The sequence below is a fragment of the Girardinichthys multiradiatus genome, chromosome 24, assembly GCF_021462225.1.
Source record: "Girardinichthys multiradiatus isolate DD_20200921_A chromosome 24, DD_fGirMul_XY1, whole genome shotgun sequence".
In the NCBI taxonomy this organism is placed as follows: Eukaryota; Metazoa; Chordata; class Actinopteri; order Cyprinodontiformes; family Goodeidae; genus Girardinichthys; species Girardinichthys multiradiatus.
Window position 1 is genome coordinate 3,996,370 of NC_061816.1, and position 26,984 is coordinate 4,023,353.

The 26,984-nt window shown below is 41.5% G+C and overlaps 1 protein-coding gene and 1 pseudogene across 1 annotated transcript in view; one reads left to right on the forward strand and one right to left on the reverse strand.

Moving 5' to 3' along the window:
* LOC124861410 (NACHT, LRR and PYD domains-containing protein 4E-like) overlaps window positions 1-24,373 on the reverse strand; it is a 41,325-nt gene extending 16,952 nt beyond the window's left edge. Inside the window, exons 1-3 of the mRNA XM_047355157.1 lie at window positions 24,156-24,373; window positions 1,590-1,693; window positions 73-195 (exon numbers count right to left, since the gene is read on the reverse strand). Of these exons, the coding sequence (XP_047211113.1) occupies window positions 73-161 (89 nt within the window). The 5' untranslated portion in view covers window positions 162-195; window positions 1,590-1,693; window positions 24,156-24,373. The remainder of the gene's footprint in view (window positions 1-72; window positions 196-1,589; window positions 1,694-24,155) is intronic.
* The window catches only part of LOC124861450, a 700,723-nt pseudogene that overhangs the window by 85,635 nt on the left and 588,104 nt on the right, over window positions 1-26,984 (forward strand).

Here is a 26,984-nt window from a genome sequence, read left to right on the forward strand (position 1 = left end):
ATGGTTTGGTGATGTGAGAGCTGAGCTCTGACATGGAGAAGAGTCCTGGACAGTTAGAGATGGTGATCTGACCTCTGAACTTTGCTCTGGTCCTCATGTTCTCCACACAGAGTGGTTTTAGAGGGAGGGACTCTGTCCTCTCTGTCCTCACACTGATCCATGCTGCTCAGTTCACATCAGCTCACACACATGGAGCTGCAGCCAAGAACACACATGATGAAGATACATTTTCATTCACTGATTGACTTTAACTAGAAGCTTCGGTTCCTTCAGTCACTCAGTTTAACACATGGAAACATTTCAGCTGATAGACGATGCAGCAGAGGATCATCTTCACACCATCAGACTGATCATTACTGATTCACTTTCAGAGGACATTAGAACAGAAATTAACACAAACACTGAGATATAAATCTCACCAGGTGGGAGAACGATTGTTCAGTGAATAAAAATAAGTAGTTGTTGTCCCTCTGATTTACTTTTATACAGTTAAATCAAATAATGTACAAAGCTAGAAGTAACACCTCAGTGATGTCCAGTATTTTACGGTTATGACAAGGAGGGTCCATACAGTCTGGGGGGATAAAACACATTAAAGTACAACAGTGATTCACAACATAAACATGGTTGTGAAGTTTGTAGACGACACCACTGTGGTGGGTCTCATATCTAACAGTGATGTTAGACAGGAGGTCCTCAGTCTGACTCAGTGGTGCTCCAGCAAAACCAAGGAAGTCATAGTGGATTACAGGAGGTCCAGGAGGACTGAACACGCTCCTCTCTACATACAAAGGGAGGTGGTGGAGTGTGTGGACAGCATAAAGTTCCTGGAAATTCACATTTCTTGTGACCTCTCCTGGATTGAGAACACCTCCCACCTGGTAAAGAAGGTCCAACAACGGCTCTTCTTTGTCAGGAAGCTGAAACGGACTGGACTCTCTACTCAGCTGCTCACAAACCTTTACAGGACCACAGCTGAAAGCATCCTGTGCCTCAGTGTGATGGTGTGATATGGGAACTGCATGGCACAGGAGAGAAAGGGCTGAGCACGAGTGGTGAGGACAGCACAGGGGATTGTGGGATGTTGTCTACCGGATCTGGACTCAATTTATGCAGCACGAGTCCAGAAAAGAGCCAGACACATTGCTAGAGACCACACCCACCCAGGCAATGTACTGTTTGTCCCACTTCCTTCAGGAAAACGATTCAGGAACATCACAGCAAGAACAAATAGACTCAGAAATAGTTTATTTGATGAAGCAGTGAAGGTAATTGTCCACCTGCAGGCAGACATTAAACATCCCTGCTGACAATGAAACAAACCACCAGCCCATCTTAGACTGTTTCAGCACAAGCTACACTTCATGTAAATACTAAATACTACATGCCACATTCAATGCACATATGTTCACTTTTTCTATAAGTGTTTTCTGAAAGTGTTGTTTAATTTCTGGTTAAATTCTGCAAGTGTTTTTAATTATGTCTGTGAAATTCATGTGAGTCTGTGGAGCCGAGCCTCAACAAAATGTCATTATGGTGAAATAATGAGAATAAAGAATCATGAATCTCTTGAATCTTGAATCACTTACTGCAGATGGAGGTTTCCACTGAGAAAACGAACTGGGCCTAAACATCCAGGTTCTCCAAGAAGCAGGTTTTCATTGGGAGGAGCTGAAATTCACTTTGGATTCAGCTGCTGAGAAAAAGGTCAGAATGGAAACAAAGAAAAAACTAAATGGTTGCAGGTTTTCCTCTTTGTGATAACATACTTCTAACAAGAACAGTGAGTCCAACTTCCTTAGAAAACTGGTGTTTATATTAAGTTATTTTGATAAAGTTCTGTCTAGTTGGGATTCATGTGAAAAGTGGGTGTGCTCCTTTTCAGTTCACAGGCAGAGAACCCGGCTAGAGATGATGAGGAGCAGTGAGAGGAGCAGAAGGAGGTGACACCTTTCACTGACAGCTTCACTTTATTCCTTCATCTAAGCATTGATTTTCACATTGATAGAGTTCTAGTTGTTTCAGTCATAAATGGTCACAGAAGTTGTTCATCACCTTGAGAAAGTTGTGCATTTTAGAACAGCAGCACACATGACAAACTGCTCACAAAACAAACAGCACTGATGTGGCTTTGATATGATTTATTTATCATATGTAGGTTAACACACAGTCAACGATGCAGTGAAATGCTTGGGATAAGAAGAATCGTTCAACTCGCTATAAAAACAAAAGCACTGATGATGTGCAAAATAAAGCTGATAAGCTGATAAAGTTTCACAAATGTGGTTTAGTTCACTATTATTATCCAGAGTTCAGTAGTCTGACAGCTTGTGGATTAAAACTGTCTTTAAGTCTGACTGAATATCCTTTTATTTAAGGCCGATTTCAAAATAAAACTCAATAAATCTCAAAAACGGGTTTTAGTGTTTGTTCCACTGTTGCTGTTGTCTGGTTTGGAAACTGTCCCACAAAGTATTGCGTAAGAGGAGAAAAATGTTGCGTGGGGACACAAGAAAAAAAAATCCCCCCAAGTTCCAACAAATGAAGTCGGGGAACAAAACACATGAAAATATCTGGATCCATAAAACGAAACATGAAGCAGTTTCACTGGTTTAACTTACATGACTTGTTGTGGACTTTCTACCGCATTTATCACCGGCTTTTATTGCGCGATCTTTGTATGATTCTTGGAGCTCCTCTGGGCTTTGAAGCGAACCGGACCGGACCGGACCAGAGCAGATCCAGAACGTGTATCCCCTGCGTCGGGAGCGCGCATTCATCAGTTAACTCCGCCTCATTTCCAACCAACCAGACGTGGAAATAAAGATGTTTTACTTTTGTTAACAGAGTGTCGTTACTTTATCGTTCAGTTAGTGATTAAAACTGAAAGTTTCACACTGATTGTCATCACGTGGTATCGTGATAATCACGTCTGTTTAAACTCATTGATCATTCAATATAAACTCATCGATCACTTAATATAAACTTATTGATCAATCAATATAACTATTTCTCAACAAGTAAACGGCTCTGAGGTCATTTCCAGATGTCTCACATAAATATTATTTGCTTTGAGTTATTAGATCATCGCTTGTCTCTCTGCTGAAAGCAAACATCCACCTTCCTGAGTTTATCACAGCTGTCTGCTGGTTCATGTATTTTTATTGATAGATATGAATGGATCATATAAAATTGATCCCAAATATGATCAAATAAACACTGAAGAAAGTTACAGCCAAACTTATTTGTATCTGGAATTTCTAGATTCAATGAGATTTTAATTCAGTCAAGAAGTATATTAAGGAAACGAGACAAAATATAACAATGTATAAGTTTTAAAATTATATATTTTCATTTTATTAGAAGGACATGTTTAAAATTATTCAGACTTCAATACTAAATGTTAAACGTTTTGATGATTTAAAGCACTGCAGTTTATAAGTACTGACCAGCTTTTTTTCATCTTTCTAAAGGTATTTAGACATTTGTCTTTGGATCAGAGTCATGCAGGCTGGAAGTATCCTGTCACCATCTTTTCTAACATCAGGTTTCATATTTTATTTTACACAGCTATCCTTGGATTATGATTAGTGGTCTTTGTGTTTTTAAGTCTTTCTGTCCTAATCTTAATCAAAGTCAGCCAACAAATTTCCACATTTCTTTAAGGGAAACAGACTCCATCATGCTGAGCCTGCCTGGATTTTTATTCTCCTTCCAGAAAAGGACCAACAATGTCCCACATTCTTGATTTTTCGGATCAGAAACACTTCTTACAATGATTAACTACTCCTTCAATTTTGGAGCTGTCAGTTCTTATACAGTAAAGTTACAGGGGGATACCAAAAGTATCAGGATGACACTGATCAGTTTTCAACATTCTTGATTTTTCTGCCTAACAATATTTCTCACCATGATTTTCTACTCTAGAAACTTTGGATCATGTTCCTCCCAGCAAGACCAAGCAGGGGAAGAAGACTCATTAGAGAATTTAAGTACACCCTTTCATCAAACTTTTTGACAGGTGGGTGGGACTTCCGGTGAGGGCGGGATTTCCGGTGGGCGCCATATGGGCGCCATGTGGTTGCCATGTGGGCAGGAGGTCACGTGGTCAAGCAGGTGGTGTGTCCAAGGGGGGCGTAACAGTGGATGCTGATTGGTTGTCGTCATTAGGGGCAATACCTTAAATGAGTCAATTAAAACACAGGGGTGTGTTTGTTATAAATAGAACAAGACAAATATGGTATTATCGGAAACTGTTTGGCATCAGCACCAATTAAAAATAGAGGGGGTGTGTTTGTAAGCATCGTTAAACCTTGAATAACCCAATGAAAACAATAGGGCGTGCCTTAGTGTTTACTTTAAATACAGAGATAAAACTCTGCACTTTACATGCAGCATTCGTTGGAAAAAAAAGAACACCCGTTCAGCAATGGCTAGAGTTAAGAGAGTTTATCGTCAAGCGGAGGAGAAACGCAACGCGTGCCAAGATGATGATGATGAACAAGCAACTGCATCATATACTTCCTCAACGGAGATACCTATCGGAATTCCCGTCGTGACATACTCTACCGATGATGAGGATCCAACATCAACTTCAACAACCATGGTTGAAAATCAGACCTCGGTTCGGCCAAGAGGTATGTCAGTTCTGTGCGAAACCCCAGTGACCGTCTACCAGTATTCATCCCGTGAATTGAATGCTCCTAAGAAATCAACATACTACATCTGCAGGGTACAAAGACCCCCGTTCAAGACTCTGCAGGAAGAATGGTCTTTGGAGCCATATGGCCTGGTTGGCAGCTGGGGTTATATTTTCATGTATTAAATAGGAGAGCTTTGCCTGTATCAATTGGATCAAGATGAGGTATTTAATGGATCACTGGCTCTGTGTACACTCACCCACAGCGACTGGGCTGTGTTAAAGCTTGCAATCCCGCACCTTAATGATAGCCCTGAAACAGTCTCAAGGCAGGAGAGGGAGGAAGAAGAAGAAGAAGAAAATGAACTGTCTCCTCGACCTGTAAAATGGGCGAGAATGTTTCATATACCATCCGATGTTGAAATAGCTGAGAGAGAACCTCTCTTTAGCGCAGTGTGGGGGTCAAAAACCACAGCAAATGGCCGCTGGTCTTTTCGGGCAAGCAGACGCAGGAACAACCGGACGAGTCCCTCAGATCTGTTTGTGTTGGAGGCTTTCAATCAAGACTGCGGCGTATTCAAGACACTGCTGGCTCTGCCGTTTGAAGCTTGGGCAGAGAAGATGAGTGAAATTGGACATCGTCTTTCCGACCTTTTCCAAAAGTCACGAAGTTGGATCGATGTCATGTCAGTGAAAAAAACGCTGACGTTTCCTGTTTTACGTTTAGAACGAACCCTCTTCTGAGGACACGCCCCTTCCTATGATATATATACGGGGGGATAACTGCAAGCTCACAGACACTGAGAATCGTATCATGAGAATGAGTGGACCGACACCATACAGGGATCTCTACAACCACCGAGCAGAGATCCACTTCTCTCCTGAGCACGATGAAAGCTTCAACATTGGACCATATCATCCGCCTTCCCCTGACCTCTTCTCACCATCCACCTCAACATCCTCATTCTCAGAGAACCACTACAGTCCTGCATCACCTACAGGATACAACATGAAATATCTACCGCTTTCTCCAGACCTCTGCTCACCATCACCGCTATTCATGGCTGAGTCTGTAGACGCGAATGTCCTGCCTGAAGACATGAAGGTGGTCGTGGAGGAGGAGGTAGCCACCGGCTACTCACCCTCTACCGAAGCCCCTACACAAACCCTGGAACCGATGGAGGACCCACAGCCTTCAGCAGAGGATGAGAGTAACCAGGAGGACGAAATTGACGGTTGGTTGTCAACCACCCTCATCAATACGGTGAAAACAGCGATACTTCATTTATTCAACATAACCTCTTTGAACTATCTCAGAGAAACCTGCTATGGATGTATAACGAACCACCCAAGCCAGCGTCAACACCATTGCCTGGAGGTACTGGGGGAGGATTATTACCAAGTCAACTTTCAACGCATCGTACGACGACTCGTAACCCCCAAACTTATTCCTGCTATTCAGAATCTTCTGGTACTTCGAAGCATACAAGCGGATGACTTCAGAGTGAAGACGATTGCCAAGACGGTTTTATATTAACTGAAATCGGTACAAGGCATCCACAGTGCAATAGCGCACGTTTATGATCGCATGGTCGATGAGAAACATCTCAAACAACTTAACTCTGTTTCAAAGTGCTATGGACTGACAAACTGATCTCACATGTTTGATGACTTGTTGTATCATTTTTTTTTTTTAGTATTCCAGTAGTTTAGTTAATCTGCATTATATGATTTTTCTTCTTTTTTCTTTTTACTATTAAATACAATTAAAGTAGGAACATAGTAACCTTTCCCAAAAGTGTTGTTTAAAAGCTAGTAGTGTTTGAATTCATCTGCATTTTATCTGATTTTGTTTTCTGGTTGTTTTTTGTTTATATTAAATAAAAAAATAAAAAAATAAAAAATAAGGATAAATCTACCCTCCTGTGTGTTTTTTCTCATTATTTAACAAGTAATCGGCAGAGTGAGCATAAGGCAGAGATGGCAGGAAGACGGCTGATGAAGAAAGTATATTATAGCCCTTCAAATCCGGGAAGTTTTGGGGGTGTAGATAGGCTGAGGAGGGTTATGCAAGATGAAACGGGAAAGAAGGTTGCGGTTGAAAAAGTTAAAGATTTTTTATCAGGAGAAGATACCTATACTCTACATAAACCTGCAAGAATAAAGTTCCCGAGAAACAGAGTTTTTGTCACCAGACCATTGAGGCAGTTCCAGGCTGATCTCTGTGACATGCAAGCTCTGGCCATGGAAAATGATGGTTATAATTATTTATTAACAGTCATTGACATCTTTTCAAAAAGGGCGTATGTACGAGTTTTGAAGAGGAAAACAGCCGCTGAGGTGGTAAAGGCATTTGAATCAGTTTTTACAGAAAGTTAGATCCCCAAAAAACTTCAGACTGATGCCGGTAAAGAATTTTTTAACAATAAATTTAAGGTTTTAATGGAGAAACACGGTATTGAACATTTTGCCACAGCGAGTGAAGCAAAAGCTTCAGTGGTCGAGAGATTTAACCGCACATTAAAAACAAGGATGTGGAGATATTTTACAGCTAACAATACCCGGCGGTACGTCGATGTACTGCAAAACCTAGCTAGAAGCTACAACCATTCCTACCACTCCAGCATTAAAATGAGCCCTATGGAAGTGACCCCAGAAAATGCCTTTCAAGTGTTTCAGAATCTGTATGATGTCAAGTCCAACAGATATTGCAAGGACTCAGTGACAACGTTTAAACAAGGGGATCTTGTCAGAATATCCAAGGTCTGTGGAGTGTTTGACAAAAAATACGAACAGAGTTTTACGGATGAAGTGTTTACAGTGTATGACCGGATACCCCGATCTCCTCCTGTATACAAACTCAAAGATTTGGATGGAGAACCTATCGAGGGTTCCTTTTATGCTGAGGAACTTCAAAAAGTAAAAATATTTAACGACAAGATGTATCAAGTGGAAAAAATATTAAAACGACGTACGGTCAAGGGAGTCAAACAGGTTTTTGTAAGCTGGAAAAACTGGCCTGAGAAATTCAACAGTTGGATCAAGTTTGATGAACTTCGAAACGTATAAAAAAGGTTTGCACTAAACCTCACAGTTGACACAGCATCATGAACCGTCAGGTAGAGGATGATGGCTTTTACGTTACTCTTCCATCTAATGCTAGCATGGAAGTGTTTAAAAATAATACCAGTTCAAGTTTCCGTGTAAATTTAGCTCAACATATTGATTTAGAAGGCCAATGGATGGTTGCATTAGCCGAGATTTCATACCCTCATACATGGCATAATTTACCGGATTATGATGCCTACTTTGAATGGAGGAAGGTTGGTAATGTGGAGATCAATATGCAAAGGATCAGAAGTGGCTACTATAACAGCGTTATTCAACTCGAGACAGAGATGGAAATGTTTTTCAAAAAATTGAAATCGGGTTTACGCATTAAATTCAGCAAAGTTCAAAAGAGATTTGCATTTCAAGCAAATAGTCCGTATGAAATACGCTTCTTCAGCACTCTAGCTTATATGATGGGCGTGAAACCAGGGGAATGGATTCATGTTTCTGAACCAAAACTGGCTCCTTTTCCGGCGGATATAAAGGCTGGTTTCTATCACCTATACTGTTACAGCGACGTGGTCAGCCCACAAATAGTAGGCGACACTTTTGCACCTTTACTGCGGACCGTCAAAGTACAAGGCACATTCAGTGATATGATTACTCAGACGTTTAACCCTGCCCACTACCTTCCAGTCTCCAGAAGACATATTGAAAATATCAATATAGAAATTAAATCGGACCAAAACGTTCCTGTAAATTTCGTCTATGGAAAGACCGTCATAAGACTACACTTCAGACCGGTGATATCACAACGTAGCCTGAGATAAATTTTATTTGTATAAACTATTCCAGAGATATGTATATAACCTCTAAGATTGATTGGTTATCATTCATATTACGCTGGTCATTCAACACTGCATCAAGCAGGCAAGAGAGAACATGGCACAGCTAAGTCTGAGACGTGATCCAAATCGCTTTGTAAATTACTATGTAAGTCAATCAGGCGGTAATCTGCCAGGGTTTTATGGGGCCCCGGTCATGTACGGACGCGGAATTGGATCATTATTTTCAAAATTATTCCGCTTCGTATCCCCTCTGGTTAAAAAAGGATTTGCAATTGCAAAACCCCATCTTAAAACGGCTGCATCAAATATCGCTTCGGATGTCATCGGTAGAGCCGTGAGTAAAATGAGTGCTTCTACACGCACCGAAGGTCAAGAAGGTTCAGGAATTATGGTTTTACCCAAAAGACCCAGAACAAGACCCCCTGGTGATCGTTTAAGGACGGTTAAAAAACAACGACAAACGCGAAAAAGGAGATCAGTCGCAGCTGACAAACGAAGAGGAAGGAAGTCATCCGCAAGTTTTGATATATTTAAATAATGGCTCTTTTACATAACAAATCATCAGAGTGCACGCTGGCAGAGTTGGACTTATTTTCTGCCCCGATGACGCAGCTATCGATCGAAGATAAAATTTACACCGAGATCCAGCCTTTATCAGCAATCACTGATGGAGGGCCGATCGAGTTTTTCATTCCAGGAGACGGAGAAAAGTATCTGGATCTCAACGATACACTGTTGCATCTCAGAGTGAAAATTACTAACGAGAATGGAACAAACCTGCCAGATGATGCACCTGTAGGGCTCATCAACTACCCGTTAAACACCATCTTCAGTCAGTGTGACGTCACTCTCGGAGATCGAATGATTTCACAATCCAGCGCTACACATCCATATAGAGCCATGATTGAGACATTGTTAAACTTTTCTGAGGATTCTTTAAAAACCCAGTTTAGCTCTGGTCTTTTTTATAAAGACACTGCAGGTGCTCTGAACTCTATTGTTACAACTAACGGCCCTAACCAAGGTCTTAACAGCAGAGCAGGCTTTACGGCAAATTCCAGGGAGGTACATCTCCTAGGCCCCCTGCATGCAGACATATTTTTCTGCGAGAGACTTCTTTTAAACTCTGTTGACCTTAAAATTAAACTTACAAGAGCCAACGATGCCTTTTGTCTCATGGCCGCAAGAGACTCCACTTACAAACTCGGGATATTAGGAGCATCTCTTTTTATCAAAAAAGTTACTGTCTCTCCAGCTGTACGACTGGGGCACGCTTCAGCTTTAATGAAAGCAAATGCTATGTATCCACTTTCACGTGTGAATGTAAAAACATATTCCATCCCTGAAAATTCAAGGGTATGCAACCAAGAGAATCTTTTCTTAGGCGTCTTTCCCAAGTATGTGGTGATTGCGTTACTGGATCATGACGCTTTTACAGGAACACGCAATCTCAATCCGTTTGACTTTAATCATTTTGATATGGAATATTTAGCTTTGTGTAAGGATTGCAGACAAATTCCTGCTAAAGCCTTCCAGCCAAATTTTAACCAAGGTCATTCAGTGAGAGAGTATTACAACTTGTTTACGGCTACAGGACGACATCTAAAAGATCTTCCACTGAGTATAACACGTCAGGAATTTAATCAAGGATACTCTCTATTCACATTTAATCTTAACCCGGGCGAGGACACAGATGCTCTATCTCCAGTTTCCAGTGGGAATTTAAGATTGGAAATGCGCTTCAGAAACCCGTTGCCTCATACCACCACGCTGATCATCTACGCTTGTTATGATTCTATTTTAGAGATTGATTCAAAGAGGCGTGTGCTGGTGGATTATTATTAATCTAATCAGGCATGAATAATCATGAAATTGAGAGCCTGATGCGTCATCTGCTGGGAGATTTGTTTTGCGGTGTGTGGCCGTGCGACCAGCTGCCGCTGCTAGCTGACAAATTCCCAGGGCCGGCCTACTTTATTGTGAATACACATCCTTCACACATGCCGGGGGAACACTGGCTAGCTCTGACATTGGATGAGAATGGTCAATCCAGCTTTTTTGACTCTTATGGATTCTCTCCGGATTTCGAGTTCTACCCGTCAAGCATCGTAACATTTTTAGAAGACAGATCCTCAAAAATTTTGTATCATAATAATCAGCTTCAAAACACTCTGTCCACTGTGTGCGGTCACCATTGCATTTTTTATCTATGTCATAGAGCGTGCGGATTATCAATGCAGCAAGTGTTGTCGAAATACACCGGAGATGTGATTAAGAATGATTTAATGGTATCTAACTTTGTGAAAAAATATCAGAAATGTGTCATTAATCAAAGTTGTACATTTTATACTCACGGAACATGCTCTTTGGAGATGTTTCTGGATTGTTATGGAATTTAAAATGTCTTTTTTTTTTTTTTTTTTCATTGTTTGTTTTTTTTTCTTCTTATGATTTAATATTTGTGTAATGACATCATATGTTAGTGTGTGAAGTAGAGAACGAAGTTAGACTTGAAAAATATAATCAATAAATATTTTATTGAATAAAAGAAATAGACTACATGTTTCATTTTCTTATAACGGTTTATGGTGAAAATGTAATCCATCGGGGTGGTAGTGTCGTCTTACGAAGAGACCTTTTTGATCTCCCATCAGCATTTTTTGGATCTTCCAGCTCAGATCTCGACCAGTAGGGAGAATGAGTTATCTGCCTTCTTCTTCTTTTTCTTCTCTGCTTAACGCTGGGGGGTGTACCCCCATTTTCAATCGATGTACCCTCTGTTTTGAAACGTCTATATTCTTCACGAGCATAAGGGTTAATGACTGAAGATATAGGTATGTTTACTTCTGAAATGGAGTGTAGAAAATCAGACCATCCTCGGGTTTGTGATGCTCCAGATTTTTTAAACGGAAGCATGAGATTTTTCAACAAATCAATCATGTGGGACCCTTTTATAACATTTCCGTTAAATACAAATTCACCTCGCGAAGTCCAACTCTCACTCGTTTAATATCGCTCTCATTTCAGCATCCAAATTCTCCTCCGCCGTCTGTCTGATGGACGTGTCTGACTGGGTCAGACGCTTGAATTGATGAGGTGAAATGAGAAACATCTTCTGCGATGTTCTGAGAGACATTATCTCCTGATGATTCCACCCACTAGATTACCGATCAAGGGTGCAAGAGCCGTTAAGATGGGGAGAATAAAACCACCTCGTTGCTTTTTGAGAGCCAACTGTTTAGTTTTTATCCCGGTTCTTTTATCACCCAACAATCTGATGATATTTCTTTGTTTCTTCAATTGTCGGTGTTGAGAGGGTGATAGTTTAATGTTACCTTTTAGGATATTCAGTGCAATCTCGCACAGAGCCTGAATAAAGTCGGGAGAGCAGTGTGCGAGAATATCTTTACGTTTCTGTGGACAGGCCTGGTACAAAGCTCTGAATAATGGTAAATTCCTTTTTATACGCGCTGACATGATGACTTACTTTGTTCTGGGTACATACACAGCAGGCCACTGCTGAGGAAGTATCCCCGTTCTCAGTCTGAAATGTTCTGGGCAGGTAGGCGTAAAATCGATGATTAAATATCCATGAGCTTCTCTCGTTGCGTCTTCAAAACTCTCCAAGAAGAGACCCTTTTGAGATGGAAACATTTGACGGGCCAGTATATTCAGCTGGAGTTTATCTCTCGGGTTCTTAAACAACACCATATAATTACAGTTCAAACTAATAGTGCGACTGAACTTTCCCTGATGAAAAACATTCTGAGTCAACATCATAACACTCATATTACGATGGTGACGAAACTGGGTAAAGACCTTCATCACGTTTTTATCATCTGAGGCTTGAGCAATAACATCGTCTAGAATAATCAGATGATTCTGATCAGGAGGAAACAGGTTTTCATCTTCAAAAGAATGAGGCAATCCTTCCACAAAGGTAATATTTTTATTCATCTTCTGCAATTCAGCATACATGCAGAATTGCATGTATGCAATCGCAGATGGTCGCCTCGGCGTGTTGGTGCGCATTGTTTTGTTTTGTTTTTTGCTTTAAAACGGTCTTCTGTGATGGTACCCGGAGCTCTCTCACCAGAGAAGAACTCATGAACATCAGGGCTACTACACCAGAGGAGTTATTTCCAACATTTCTGCCCACTGCTCTGGAATATTTGGACATTCTGGTCAAAGGTGCGCTCACCTTTGTTCACGCGGTGAAACGCCGGAAGAGAGGGAAACGGGCTGGGGTGCTGGTACGTCTTCGCCAGCGTGGACTACGAACACCGTTACCTGGAATATTTCTCTCTAACGTGCGCTCACTTCCCAACAAAATGGAGGAACTACAACTGTTGTTGGGGAAAAACAGGGACTTTTATTCATCGTCAGTTTTGTGCTTCACGGAGACGTGGCTGTGTGGATTAATACCGGACTCTGCGCTGCAGCTGGCAGGATTCCAGCTCTACAGAGCGGACAGAGACACGGAACTCTCCGGCAAAGCGAAAGGTGGAGGAATCTGTTTTTACCTCAACAGTGGTTGGTGCAACGACGTGACAGTGATTCAGCAGCACTGTTCTCCAGACCTGGAATCCTTCATCATAAACTGTAAGCCTTTCTATTCCCCCCGTGAGTTCGCTTCGTTCATCCTGGTCGGTGTTTACATCCCACCACAAGCTAACGTGCAGGTCGCACAGCGCATGCTCGCCGACCAGATACTGAGTGTGGAGTGGACCAACCCGGACTCCTTAGTAATCGTCGCTGGTGACTTTAACAAAGGTAATCTGACCCACGAACTCCCCAAATACAGACAGTTTATAAAATGTCCGACCAGAGAGGACAACATTCTGGATCACTGTTACACCACCATCAGAGACGCTTATCACGCCGTCCCACGTGCTGCACTGGGCCAATCCGACCACATCATGGTCCACCTGATTCCTGCATACAGGCAGAAACTTAAGCTCTGCAAACCTGTTGTGAGGACGACAAGGAAGTGGAGCAGTGAGGCTGTGGAGAATCTCCAGGCGTGTTTAGGCTGTACAGACTGGGATGTGTTCAGGACTACTACCAACAGTCTGGACGAGTACACAGAGGCTGTGACTTCCTACATCAGCTTCTGTGAGGACAGCTGTGTACCATCATACACCAGGGTGAGTTACAACAACGACAAACCCTGGTTCACAGCTAAACTCAGAAGGTTAAGACTGGATAAGGAAGAGGCCTTCAGGAGTGGGGACAAAGACATATACAGAGAGGCAAAGTACAAGTTTGGCAAGGCAGTGAAAGAGGCCAAACGACTGTACTCTGAGAAGCTCCAAAACCAGTTCTCAGCCAACGACTCTGCGTCTGTCTGGAAAGGGCTCAAGCAAATCACCAACTACAAGCCGAAAGCCCCCCACTCCATCAACGACCGACGCCTCGCCAACGACCTGAACGAGTTCTACTGCCGCTTTGAAAGACAAAGGGACAGTCCTGCAACCATCCCCCACGACACCTCCACCACCCCCACCTCCCAAACCTCAAGAGGGACCTTGGCACCTCCAACCCCCACCCTGAAGTTCCCCCCCACCAGCCCCCTACCCACGCCGAGGACAGCTCTTTCCATCCAGGAGAGGGACGTCAACAAACTCTTCAGGAGACAGAACCCCCGGAAAGCTGCTGGTCCGGATTCTGTCTCACCAGCCAGCCTGAAGCACTGCGCTGATCAGCTGTCTCCAGTCTTCACAGACATTTTTAACACCTCACTGGAGACATGTCATGTGCCAGCCTGCTTCAAGTCCTCCACCATCGTCCCTGTTCCCAAGAAGCCAAGGACCACAGGGCTTAATGACTTCAGACCCGTCGCCCTGACCTCTGTGGTGATGAAGTCCTTTGAGCGCCTTGTGCTCTCACACCTAAAAGACATCACCGACGCCCTCCTTGACCCCCTGCAGTTTGCCTACAGAGCCAACAGGTCTGTAGATGATGCAGTCAACCTAGCCCTTCACTTCATCCTCCGGCACCTGGACTCCACAGGAACCTACGCCAGGATCCTGTTTGTGGATTTCAGCTCTGCCTTCAACACCATCGTCCCAGTTCTGCTACAGGAGAAGCTCTCCCAGCTGAGTGTGCCCGACTCCACCTGCAGGTGGATCACTGACTTCCTGTCTGACAGGAAGCAGCGCGTGAGGCTGGGGAAGCACGTCTCTGACTCCCTGACCATCAGCACCGGTTCCCCCCAAGGCTGTGTTCTCTCTCCTCTGCTCTTCTCCCTGTACACCAACAGCTGCACCTCCAGTCACCAGTCTGTCAAGCTTCTGAAGTTTGCGGACGACACCACCCTGATCGGACTCATCTCTGATGGTGACGAGTCCGCATACAGATGGGAGGTGGACCATCTGTTGGACTGGTGCAGCCAGAACAACCTTGAGCTCAACGCTCTAAAGACAGTGGAGATGGTTGTGGACTTCAGGCAGAACCCAGCCCCACCTGCCCCCATCACCCTCTGTGACTCCACAATTGACACTGTGGAATCTTTCCGCTTCCTGGGAACCATCATCTCCCAGGATCTCAAGTGGGAGCCAAACATCAGCTCCCTCATCAAGAAAGCCCAGCAGAGGATGTTCTTCCTGCGGCAGCTGAAGAAATTCAACCTGCCAAAGACTATGATGGTGCACTTCTACACAGCCATCATTGAGTCCATCCTCACCTCCTCCATCACCATCTGGTACGCCGCTGCTACAGCCAAGGATAAGGGCAGGCTGCAGCGTGTCATTCGGTCTGCTGAGAAGGTGATTGGCTGCAGTCTACTGTCGCTCCAGGAACTGTACACCTCCAGGACCCTGAAGCGGGCAGGGAAGATTCTGGCTGATCCCTCCCACCCCGGTCACAGACTCTTTGAGACTCTCCCCTCTGGCAGGAGGCTGCGGTCCATCCGGACCAAAACCTCACGCCACAAGAACAGTTTTTTCCCATCTGCCACCAGCCTGGTTAACAAAGCCCGGAAACCACACTGACACTGATTCTGATGGGTTGAAAAGATGTGTAAATCCATACAATATTTTCTGGAACAATATCCATGACATGATTACAGTTTTGTAAAATACTTTTTACAAAGAAAGTTTTCCCGCAGCCGCTGGGTCCAACTATCATACATGAGAAAGGGGCTCCAAATCTAGGATCAAAATCAATCTCCTGTAAATCCATGTGACTTTTATTTTATTTCTTCTTCAACTCTAATAACCAAAAGGCAGAGTTGTCCCGTCAGAAAAAAGACGTCTCTTATCATACACCAGTCGAAACTTTTTAAGAAATGTCGCGTTTGTCAAACGGAATCTCTTTTTATCCCTCCTGATCGTGTGCTGGGGGATTTCAATGACACCCTCACTTGACCCCTGTAAGTAGCCCTCGACCAGCCCTTTGATGCTGTCAAAATTGACCCTCTCGCTGCATTCATGCGTCTGAGTGATGCCTTTAGCACGTATCACTACTTTTTTACGGTTTTTAGTTTGGTATGCATAACTCTTGGGTCCTGTCGATGCAAACTCCGAAATGCTGTCACCATCTAACTCGTCAGTAAGATCACCCAGATAATTCCCCAATTCCAGAGGAGTTTCACCACTTTTTGTCACATAAATCCAACTGTCCGTGTCAATATAAATCAATCTGTCCTGTAACTTCTCCATGCTGCTGAGAAGTTTTAAACGTGCATAAGCGGTGGTGAATGCTGCTATAAACACATTATTTGTCTTACTTGGTGGATATATGACACGTTTGCTGTAGTTCCACTGCACTACACACATTTCAGGGTTGAAAAAATGAAAATAGTTAACCCTGTATTTACTCGAGAACATGAAGCTGAAAAAGTCTTCAGGGTTAGTGATGACTGTGGTCTGAGACAGATCACTTCTTTGCGCAAATTTCCCCCAAAAACTGTTTAAACACAATTTTGCAACCTGCCTTTTGGCAGGATTCATCTCGATTTTCTCAGGGTCTAATTGGATGCCCTGATGCAGTTTGTAGTCGCTTATATACTTTGACTTACTCTCCTGATCCACTGCTTCAGACGGATAGCCTGAAGCCTCCTGCTTACCCTTTAAAAAGCAATGAATGTAACCTTTAAAGATTGTATCACTTCTCTTTTCAAGATGCCACACCTCTGTGATTTTAGCAAGACGATAACTACACTCCAAAGCTTTACAGAGTTCTACACTCGCCCAGACTCCCATCAAAGCTCTTTCTTGATCATTATGCGTGCAAGGACCTGACTGGTTATTTAATTCAGCGCATGAGCGGCAGAGAGTGAACACAAGTTTACCTTGGGATGTTCTGTAAGGTAAAACAGGGAACAACAGGTTACGTGGTGGGTAGACCACAGCTTTGATTATACCGAAGTAGCTGCTGGGGTCATCAAAATCTTTGTAAATGATGGTGGGGTGTCCGAGGGGGAAAACGCAGTTGGCGTTTACATAAGGGTACAGAGATGTGTAATCCACATAGTGTACAGTTTCATCCGGTTCCGCTGTGTACCTCAACTTCATAGGACAGGTGCGTCCACCATACAGCGCATCCCGGGGGGATAGCGGTTCGGGTGCATTAACTTTCTCAAGAAAGCTGATCACCCCTGGGTCTGATTTTTTCATTTCAATCCACTCATGCTCCCATATGACTTCGAGACGAAGGCCGTACACAGTTTGTAACACCTTGCTTCTCTCAACAGTTGCTGCGTAAAACTGTTCAAATGCGACCCCTCTCAACGGACACTTGTCATGAGGCATGTAACACTTTTTACAGCCGTGGAAAAAACAGCCATAAAATTCAAACGCAACTTTGACACCGTTAATCTCTGCATACCCATCCACTGAATATGGCCCGATTTTCTTTTCACCCCTATTTAATGCATGCTCGATAAATATGGCTCTGCTGTCTGCAATCCAGCCGAGCCATTGAATGGACGCGCTAGAGAACGTTTTACTGCTACGTCTGTAGTCCAGAGGTGATGGAATGGCTAAGGTTTGAGGAGGAAGGAAATTGGTTACAAAAACCTTCATGCAGGCTGATGCTATTGTGATACTTTTAAACGGATCCATACTTGTCTCCTTAAAGAACTCGTCTCTGAATTTTAAGCATCCTTGAAAAAGAATTTCAACGTCATTTTTACAATAACGAATAGCTTCTTTCTTAAAGTCAAAGACCTCTTTGCTCGCTTCTCTGTACCAGCTGCTAAACACCTGTTGTTCTTGAAGACTCATGCGTTCTACAGCGTAGCAGGATGGAGGAGGAAAAGCCCCCACATACTGGAGATGTTGTTCAGATGAAAATAGGTGGGGAAAAAAACCCTTGCTTTGATCGGTAAAGCCTAATGCTTTCGGCATGGCACTAAGCTTCATGCACATGAAGGACAGGCTATCAATGTATTTTAACCTGTAATCAGGGTCGGTTAAACAGAGAAGTTTACTCCCTACCATGACGATATGAGGTTTAATCCCTAACTGCAGCATTGCTGTGAGAATCAGGTAACCATCGTACCCCCGCGCATTGTGCGCTATTAAGGTGTAACCTTTGTACATTGGCCTCCTGAAATGCAGGAGAAATTTTTGGGTGCAATTCAGTCCATAAGCGTACCATTCATCACCTTTCAACGTTTTAGCACAGACCAGAAAGGGGGTATGCATGCCGCTCTCATTGACGAGGCATTCGAAATCATAAAAAATCAGTTAATCATCAAGCTGATTAATTGCACTGCAAGGCAGAATGTAACACTTATGATCATCGCATGTAATGTCTAGGCTGGGGGGTACATTTTCACCGCAAATACTGCATTTTACATTACACACGTGTGGTTTATTCTGTTTACTGATTGGAATAACGTATATCCGTTTGCATACTTTACACAGTTTTACCAACTCACAGTCACTCATAGGCCTTTCAGCACTATTTCTGATGCGCGGTTCCCTGTGTCTGCTGAAACATGAAGAATTACGACAGATTCTTTGACAGCCTGCACAGCTTACAGGATTGCTAATCTCTTGCATACATGTATATGTTCGACACACTGGACAATAACCTTCACAATGGTGTGTATTGGCATTCTGATAGCTGGCGTAACAGTAATTACAAATATATCTGCACCCCATAAAACCTTTGAGATTTTTTATCCCATAGTAATGACCTTGAAATAACAGCAAAAACAGAGGGTTTGAACGATCAGGGAAACTGGTCTCAAATTTACACAGAGCAGTAGAGCCCGTGGTTCTGTGAAACACTACAATTTTTCTCTTCAGAATGGTTTCAAATTTACCAATATCACTAAAAGTAACTGCTGTTTGCTCGTCGAGGCCTGCCTGATGCTGCCATCTCCTCCCCAGTTCTACAGCACGGTGATCCGTGAGCTCAGGGTCAGAGACGTGTGCGAGGCTGATTGCAAAACATAACTGATTACCGGTATTGTTTATAATATACAAATGACGCATTTTCTTATTAAACAGTTCACAGTCTAACGTTCCTGCAGCTTTACGCTTAGAACCTCCTGCTGGGTCATTAACAACCTGAAGAACAAATTCCATGTTATTATCTACAGGTATATTTGCATTCGATTGTACTAAATCGTCGAGGAAGTTTTCGAAAGCAGGCAGGATCATATTTCCATCATCTGTAACAGTAAATGTGATGTGACGATTGAGATTTTCACCCACTAATTCCAGCTGCACAACGTCGTTACATCTGGTTAACAATCTCGCAGCGTCGGCTAATTCAATTATAATACGCATGATGTCTGTATAGAATGCTGCTAAATATGGAACGTTACTTGGACAGGGCGGTGGTATGGTAAAAGGTCTCCTTATTTCATGGTTATTAAAATGTTCACGTTCAACCACAGCTGGAGGATGTCGCTCTATTTGATCAGAACTAACTGCTACGTCCGTATTGAAATGACCCCCGTGCTGATCTGCGGCGTGTGACGTAGAAAGATTCTGATGACTGTCAGGTGAATCATTTTCCTCAATGCTGCTGTGTGGAGACGGTGCGCTGTTTAAATCGGAAAGAGCCTGATTGATTACGTTTAAAACGTCACCGTGCCGATCTGCGGCGTGTGACGTAGAAAGATTCTGATCATTTTCCTCAATGCTGCTGTGTGGAGACGGTGCGCTGTTTAAATCGGAAAGAGCCTGATTGATTACGTTTAAAACGTCACCGTGCTGATGTTCATTTATTACATTTTCACTGTTAGCAGGAGATGCATTTAAAACGATGTTATCTGCTACTTCTGCATTAACGGGGATTTTGTTAAGTTCATTAACTAAATTTCTTGTTTCATCCAGGGCAAGTCTGATTACTTGATCAGAACTAACTGCTACGTCCGTATTAAAATGACCCCCGTGCCGATCTGCGGAGTGTGACGTAGAAGGATTATGATAATTTTGCTCAATGCTGTGTGGAGACGGTGCGCTATTTACTTCTGCATTAACGGGAATTTCGTTAAGTTCATTAACTAAATTTCTTATTTCATCCAGGGCAAGTCTGATTCGGTTATCCATTTCTATGAACATAAGAAACAAAATAAAAATAAAACTAACCTACAGAAAAAACAAAAAAAAACAAAACACAGTGATCAGTTCAGTTTAAAATCACCTTGATGTCACCAAAATGCTTCTTTAACAGAATCTGACATGCTGCCAGAAGCGTTAACGATGAGGCCTTATTACGAAGATTCCGTGAGGCTGTAGAGACTGTCTTCCTGCGCTGTCCAGGTCTCGATGAAATCTGCTCCACCATCAACGTCGCCTCTGTAAGGAGAATGAACAAAAAATAAATAAATAGATAATAAATATATATATATATATTGAAATAATCACATTAAAGCTGGAAAAAAAAATAAAGGAATTCAAATTAATTCAGTATGTATGTATGAATTAAAACGTACCGTTCATTAATCCACTCACTAGCGTTGCTCTGCTTTGTAGCGCAGAGAGTCGCTGTCTTTTGGCCGGGGTTAAATATTCTGTAAAAACAGAAGACAATAAAAGTTATCTTACGCTGCGCAGCACAGCGTTCATAAATAAAACAAAAAATAGTTTTTAAAATACACAAGTTTTTTTTTTTTTTTTTATCTTACTCCGATTCTTTGCGGTAAAACCTCCAGATTTCACTTCTTGTTGGACTGAAACGGTGCCTCTCTGCTGAAAGCTGTCTTGATCTTTGAAAAGCGACCTTCTGGTGGGCGGATTCAATGTGGCATCTTTGGATGTATCTGTAAACAGGTTTATATGACATTTTATTGAACTATGCTTAAAATACATACATATATATATATATATATATATTGTTTTTATTTAATTTTTATTTCCTTACCTTGCTCCTGCTCGACAACTGTGTCTTCCACAGAGCTCTCAGTCGAATCTGTAAACAGTTTTTTATCTGAGGTTTAAAATACATTCACTCTCAAAGAAAAAATAGATAGTTCTTAGGACTTACTTTCTGGTGGTGCCGGTAACTTGTCCGGTGTGTCTTCAGGGGAAATGATGATAATTGACGGGGGGGTATTCAAAGAATCAGTTTTAATTTCTGTGTTAAAAGAAAGTTCAGTTGTTGCGGTTTTTTCTTGTTTGAAGATAATTCGCCTTCTTAATTTTGACTGTCGATTCCAGCCGCTGAACCCTCCAACTTGATCATTCGGGTTTACCTCTCTCATCAAATCTATAAATTGAAACATTGTCAAGGGTTAACTATAATATATATATATATATATATATTTTATTGCATTTAACATTTACTTACCATAATCTGATTGTGTCAAGATGAAATCATCAAGGTCATCAGCGGTGGGTTCTATGACAAAGAAACAAATATATATATATATATATATATATATATATAAACAATATATATAAACAAAATTTGAGAACATTCACATGCATTTAATGATTTCTTAAAAATGAATACTTACTTACTTACTTACGTTTAAAGATGTCATTGTGCTTTTGTGAATTATCAGAAGAAGAAGCCACAATTTCCGGGTTTCCTGAAATATTTACCGACATTTTTTCTTGTCAGTACTGGTATTTTTCAATGTAACAAGTGTTATGGTTCAAAGACATTCAGCATTTGAAGACCCTGACACTGAGGTTAACCAATGAAACAGAGCCCCAACATTTACACACAGTATTTATACCAGAACATGACAGTGTTATCTCAACTGCAAAGACTATGTTTTTAAGACCAAAACCCTTCCTGAGTTCAAAGGTGATATGTTATCTAAGAAACAGACGTAACTGCCCCTTCCTGACATCGCCCCTAACAGTTGGATATAGAATAACTATAACCCTGTAACTCTAAGATGAAAAAGTAAAATGTTTTAGAAAAGCTACAGGTAACTAAAATTATCATTCCTTTTTTTCCTAAAATGGAGTCTCTCATGATTCAAAAACAAACACATCATTGCTAGAGTCAATTTATAACTTGGAAACAGTATACTGAAGTTCTTTTTTTTTCTGTTAATCTCATATTCGTCTTACCTATTTTCAGCTGCTTTTCCAGTATGTTGACGCAGAAGCTGAAGGTTTTTCTCGTTCCATCGATGTAGTGAAGCACAATTTTTTTATTTACATTTTTAGGTCTTTTCTATTTTGAACGGATTTAGACTGGCTCATATATTCAACAAATATGTCCTGCTGTAAAGCAAAATTAACTTACAATTCTGTCAGGTTACACAGTTCCTTTATTAGGATTTCATGTGATAGGTCAACATTAAGTTGATTATACCTTTAAAATATAAAAGGATGCATGTCTTTTATTTTTTTTTGTTTTTTAGATGTATTAACGCCTGAAAAAACATACAGATTATTAATAACACCCTTAAACACACCCCTGTGTGTTTTAATTGGCTCATTTAAGGCCTTCCCCGTAACACCCTTAAACACACCCCTGTGTTTTAATTGACTCATTTAAGGTATCGCCCCTAATGACGACAACCAATCAACATCCACTGTTACGCCCCTTGGACACACCCCCAGCTTGACCACGTGACCTCCTGCCCACATGGCGCCCACATGGCCCCCACCGGAAGTCCCGCCCTCACCGGAAGTCCCGCCCACCTGTCAAAATGTTTGATGAAAGGGTGCACTTAAATTCTCTCTCATTCTCTCTTGGCAGTAAAGGAACATAAAAGTACTTTCTCCACGTTACAACTTTATTTTTCTACAAAAATACATACATTTCAATGACGCTGCCAAGGTGAAGGAATCAATGACCTGTTTTTTAGGCTAGCAGCCTGAAAGTAGATCTGTCAAAGAATACTCAGCTTTAATGGGGTCATGTTTTTTGGCAGGTCAGCCTGATATTTTTGGTTTCCTCCTCTAACTTTATTGTATAAAGATCTAACAGCTCCAAAATTTTTAGGACATTGTGCTGATTTAGTGGTTTTCTTCTGTACTGTAAGTCTCTACTGTGTTGGTTTGATGGTGTGATCTATAGTTTCTGTTTCTCCTCTGAAAGATCTTAGATCCTGATTTGTTTTTTGTAGCCCGGTCCATCCTGTGCTTGGTGTTCTGTATAGTTCTGCTTACTGGGTCTCCAGTTCTACTGTCAGGAACCTTCTAAGTGACTATTTGGTTTTGAAAGCAGATTTTTGGTTCTCAAACAGTTTTAGATCTTAGCAGAACCACAAAGTTTCACTTTCTTCAGGAACCTCAGTTCTCAAAGGGCTGAAAACATCTAAATCAGTGAGTCGTTTAGATTTAGAGTGGATCTCTATATCAGACCAACAGTTCAGAGAAGATCTTATAAACATCCTCAAGTTGATCATTTTTTCATTTTCCACGACAAGTCATGGTGCTTTTACTGTCAGAACTGAGGAGAGATGTTTGATCCTTTCTGCTTTGCTAAGAACAGCTTGTAACAGATTAAACACAAGTCACTGAGGGCCAGACTTTTCTATTTAAAGCTCTAGAAGTGAAACTGAACTATGGATGAAACCGGAGACAACAGGTCAGCTGCTACCAAGCAGTAAACATCTCAGACTGACAGAGAAACCATGCAGATGTTCAGTCAAGTCTCTCTTCACTATTAAAACTGGTTCTCCTCAACAAGTCACTGATCACTGAAAGTCCTAGACGAAGGCAGGAAGGACTCACTGATAGGAGAGACACCTTAAAGTTTCTTAAGTTTCTTTCTAAAAAAAAAAGACAGATTCTGTGTTGGAGATAAGATTCTTCACATCCTGTCTTTGTTTGGAGACTGGATATTAATGAGACTTTGGTCCTCCTAAACCATCTGAGGGGAAACCATCTGAAATGAAGCAATCATCAACACAAGAACCATAAATTCAGGCATTATTTCCATTATGGTAAAACATCTCTACATTTGTCTCCTCTGTTCAAAGGACATTCTTCCAAATATATGCTGTTATTCCAGTCCCTAAGAAAGTACACCCCAGGTAAACAATGATTTTAGACCAGTGGCTCTCATGCCCAACATGATGAAATAGAACCACAGCTTTAAAATCAAACCAGAAACAGTGAAACATGAACAGAACATCTTCAGACATTAAGATCCATGAAGGTGTGGATATCATCTCACCCAAACTATTTTAACTGATCTGCTGTTTTATTCTCAGTAGAATCAGACAGAGATCAGACACTGACCTTTGAAGCAGTGCAGAGATTATGGATCACTCCAGAACCAGAACCTCGAGTTTGTGTCCTCCAGACAGCAAATAAGTCCTCCAGTTTGTCCAATCAGAGACAGCAGACTGTCCTCTGTCTGATCCAGGACAGAAAGACAGAATGTGGACAAAAACAACAGGTGTGTTCTGCTCTGTTCAGCTCTGACATGGTTTCATTATTAATAACCCGAGAAAGATGAACCTTCCCCAGCAACTCTCTGAGCCTTCAGACTGAAGCTTCTCTGGGTTTAATGACCCTGACAGCTGAACAGAGAACTGCACTCTGAACCCTGGTGAGATGTCTCCATCTAGTGGACAAACACAGCAACTGCATCCTCTCTAAAAAAGTCAACAGATTTCAATAACAGGAGTTTAGCTTCGATAAAGATAATCTGATTTATTTATAAGCTCATTTAAATACAACAAGTTTCATCTATGGATAAAAGAAGAGGAATGAAATAGAATAGAACTAAACACAGAAGAAAAACAGTCCAGAACCAATAGAACCAATAAAAAAACAATAAAATCACAAATTAGGATAACAAGTCTCACCACTGGTTTAGATTTACACTATTAGAGCCATATTTGTTGGTTTTTGTGTATTTTGTTTTTTTCTTGTTTGGTGTAATACCTGAAAATCACAGTGGGTGGCTTCATGTGTTTAAATGGAGTCACAGGTATCCGTGCAGCAGGTGTGCTGATCGGCGGAAACATACAGTTTTTGACCGTCGTCGTTGTCTGTTGTTGATCACTGCATTGCAGCAAAATGTAAAATCCATTGGTTGTAAGTTGAAGTGTAAAACATTAAAATTTGCATCTTGTTTGAGAGCGAATGATCAATAAATGCTCTACAATTATAGAACCTCAAGTGTTCATTCATTGGATCCAGGAGGACGACGCGTCAACTAAGTTCCACTCAGCAGCCTCTCAGTGACTGAGGTTCGTTTTGCTTTTTTGATTAAGAACAAGTTACTACACACATGTAAAACTACCTGAAAACAAAACAAAACAAACAAAAAAATAAAAATCGATTCTAAAATAAACCTGAGCCAGTAAAAAGAAGGTAAATCAGGCCTGATGATGAACAAGTGAAACTTCAGCCTGATGCTCCTATAACCTCCAGCATAATTCTTATAAAAGAATAAAATGTCTCAGAGACGGGTTTAGTTTTACTGTTTATTTAATAAATCAAACATGTGCAGTAAAAACAGAAGAAGGGAGAGTGATTATCCACGAGTTACTAATGAAACACAGAGGACATAAAGAGAGAGAGAGGGAGGTCAAAAGACTGTTGGGCTCAACTCTCCATCTTGTCTGTCTGGAAGTCTCACTCCTCTCCCCGTATGCCCGCCCACATCATCTGGTAAAAACTAAACATGTTGAACTGATCACTTAATCCAAGAGTTTACATATGAAACAAAACTAATTATATTGTGTCTTTTAAACGTTTAAGTGCATCTCACCCGAGTTCAGGCGTCCAGGATTTATTCATGGACTGGAAGACAATGACCTGCAGAGGCAGCAAACAGACAATCAGGCAAAATGTAGGATCTTCATCATCCTCTGCTGAAAACAACCCAAAGAAACATTTGTTTGTTGGGAAGCAGATCAGTGTTGATGGAAGATGGATGGAGCTAAATCAGGACAATCCTGGAAGAAAACCTCTTTAAAGCTGCAGAAGACTGGAGACTGGGATGGAGGTTCACCTTCCAGCAGGACAACAACCCTAAACATAGAGCCAGAGCTACCAGGGGATGGTTTACATCAAAGCATGTTTATGTGTTAGAATGGTCTAGTCAAAGTTCAGACTATTGTAAATCTGTGGCAAGACAATTTTTGTTCACAGATGCTCCATCCAATCTGACTGAGTTTGACCTCCTTTGCAAAGAAGAATGAGCAAGAAATCCAGTTTCAGGTGTAACTGCAGTGAAAGGTGGTTCTGTTAAGTATTGAGTTAGAGAAGCTGAATGTGAATTTATGCCACACAGATTTTTACTTATAAATAACTGAAAAACATGCATCATATTTCTTACACTTCATAGTTAAGATCTACATTGTGTTGGTCTCACATAAAAGATAAATAAAATACATGAAGTTTTGGCTGTAATGTAACAAGATGTGAAAATGTTCAAAGGTTCTGAATACTACAAGACGCTGAATACAATCATAAGGTAAATTATTACTGTCTCTTTAAATACGCTTGACCATAAAGTCATCCAAAGAATCACTTTGACAAACAGGAAGTCAGAGCTTCTTTCAGAGATCATCTCTTATTCTAAGACATTGTGTGACTGTGCAACAAATGAAGAAGTTGGTGGAGGTGAGAGAGACGCCGTGGTTGTGGTTTGGTTAAAAGGCTGCTGAGTCTCGCTGCTGTTGAAGAAGTCGTCAAGTGTTGAGCCTCTTGTGTCCATGGAGGACCAGAGAGTTCCTCTAAAACCTCAAACATTGAATCAGTGGAGTTATAAATAAATAAATGGAATAGTTTGAATGATAGTGAGGAGGAAGAGATTGGTGGTCAAGAGAAAGAGTTGGAAAAGGTGGGGAAGGGTGGAGAGATGTGGAGTGCTAGTGAAAGAAAGAGGACAAATAGAAGTGAAGGAACTGATAGTGAACATAATAAAGAGAGGGGAAATGTGTTAAAATATCTATCTATGAATGTTACAGTAAGATCTGAAGAAGAGGGAATGAAGAAAATTGATCAACTTAAGGTAACAAAAATACTTAAAGCACAAGTTGGAGAAATTAAATCTAAGATACTAAGAGATGTAAATCTTCTGATTGGGTCCAATACGGACGTCAAGGTGGA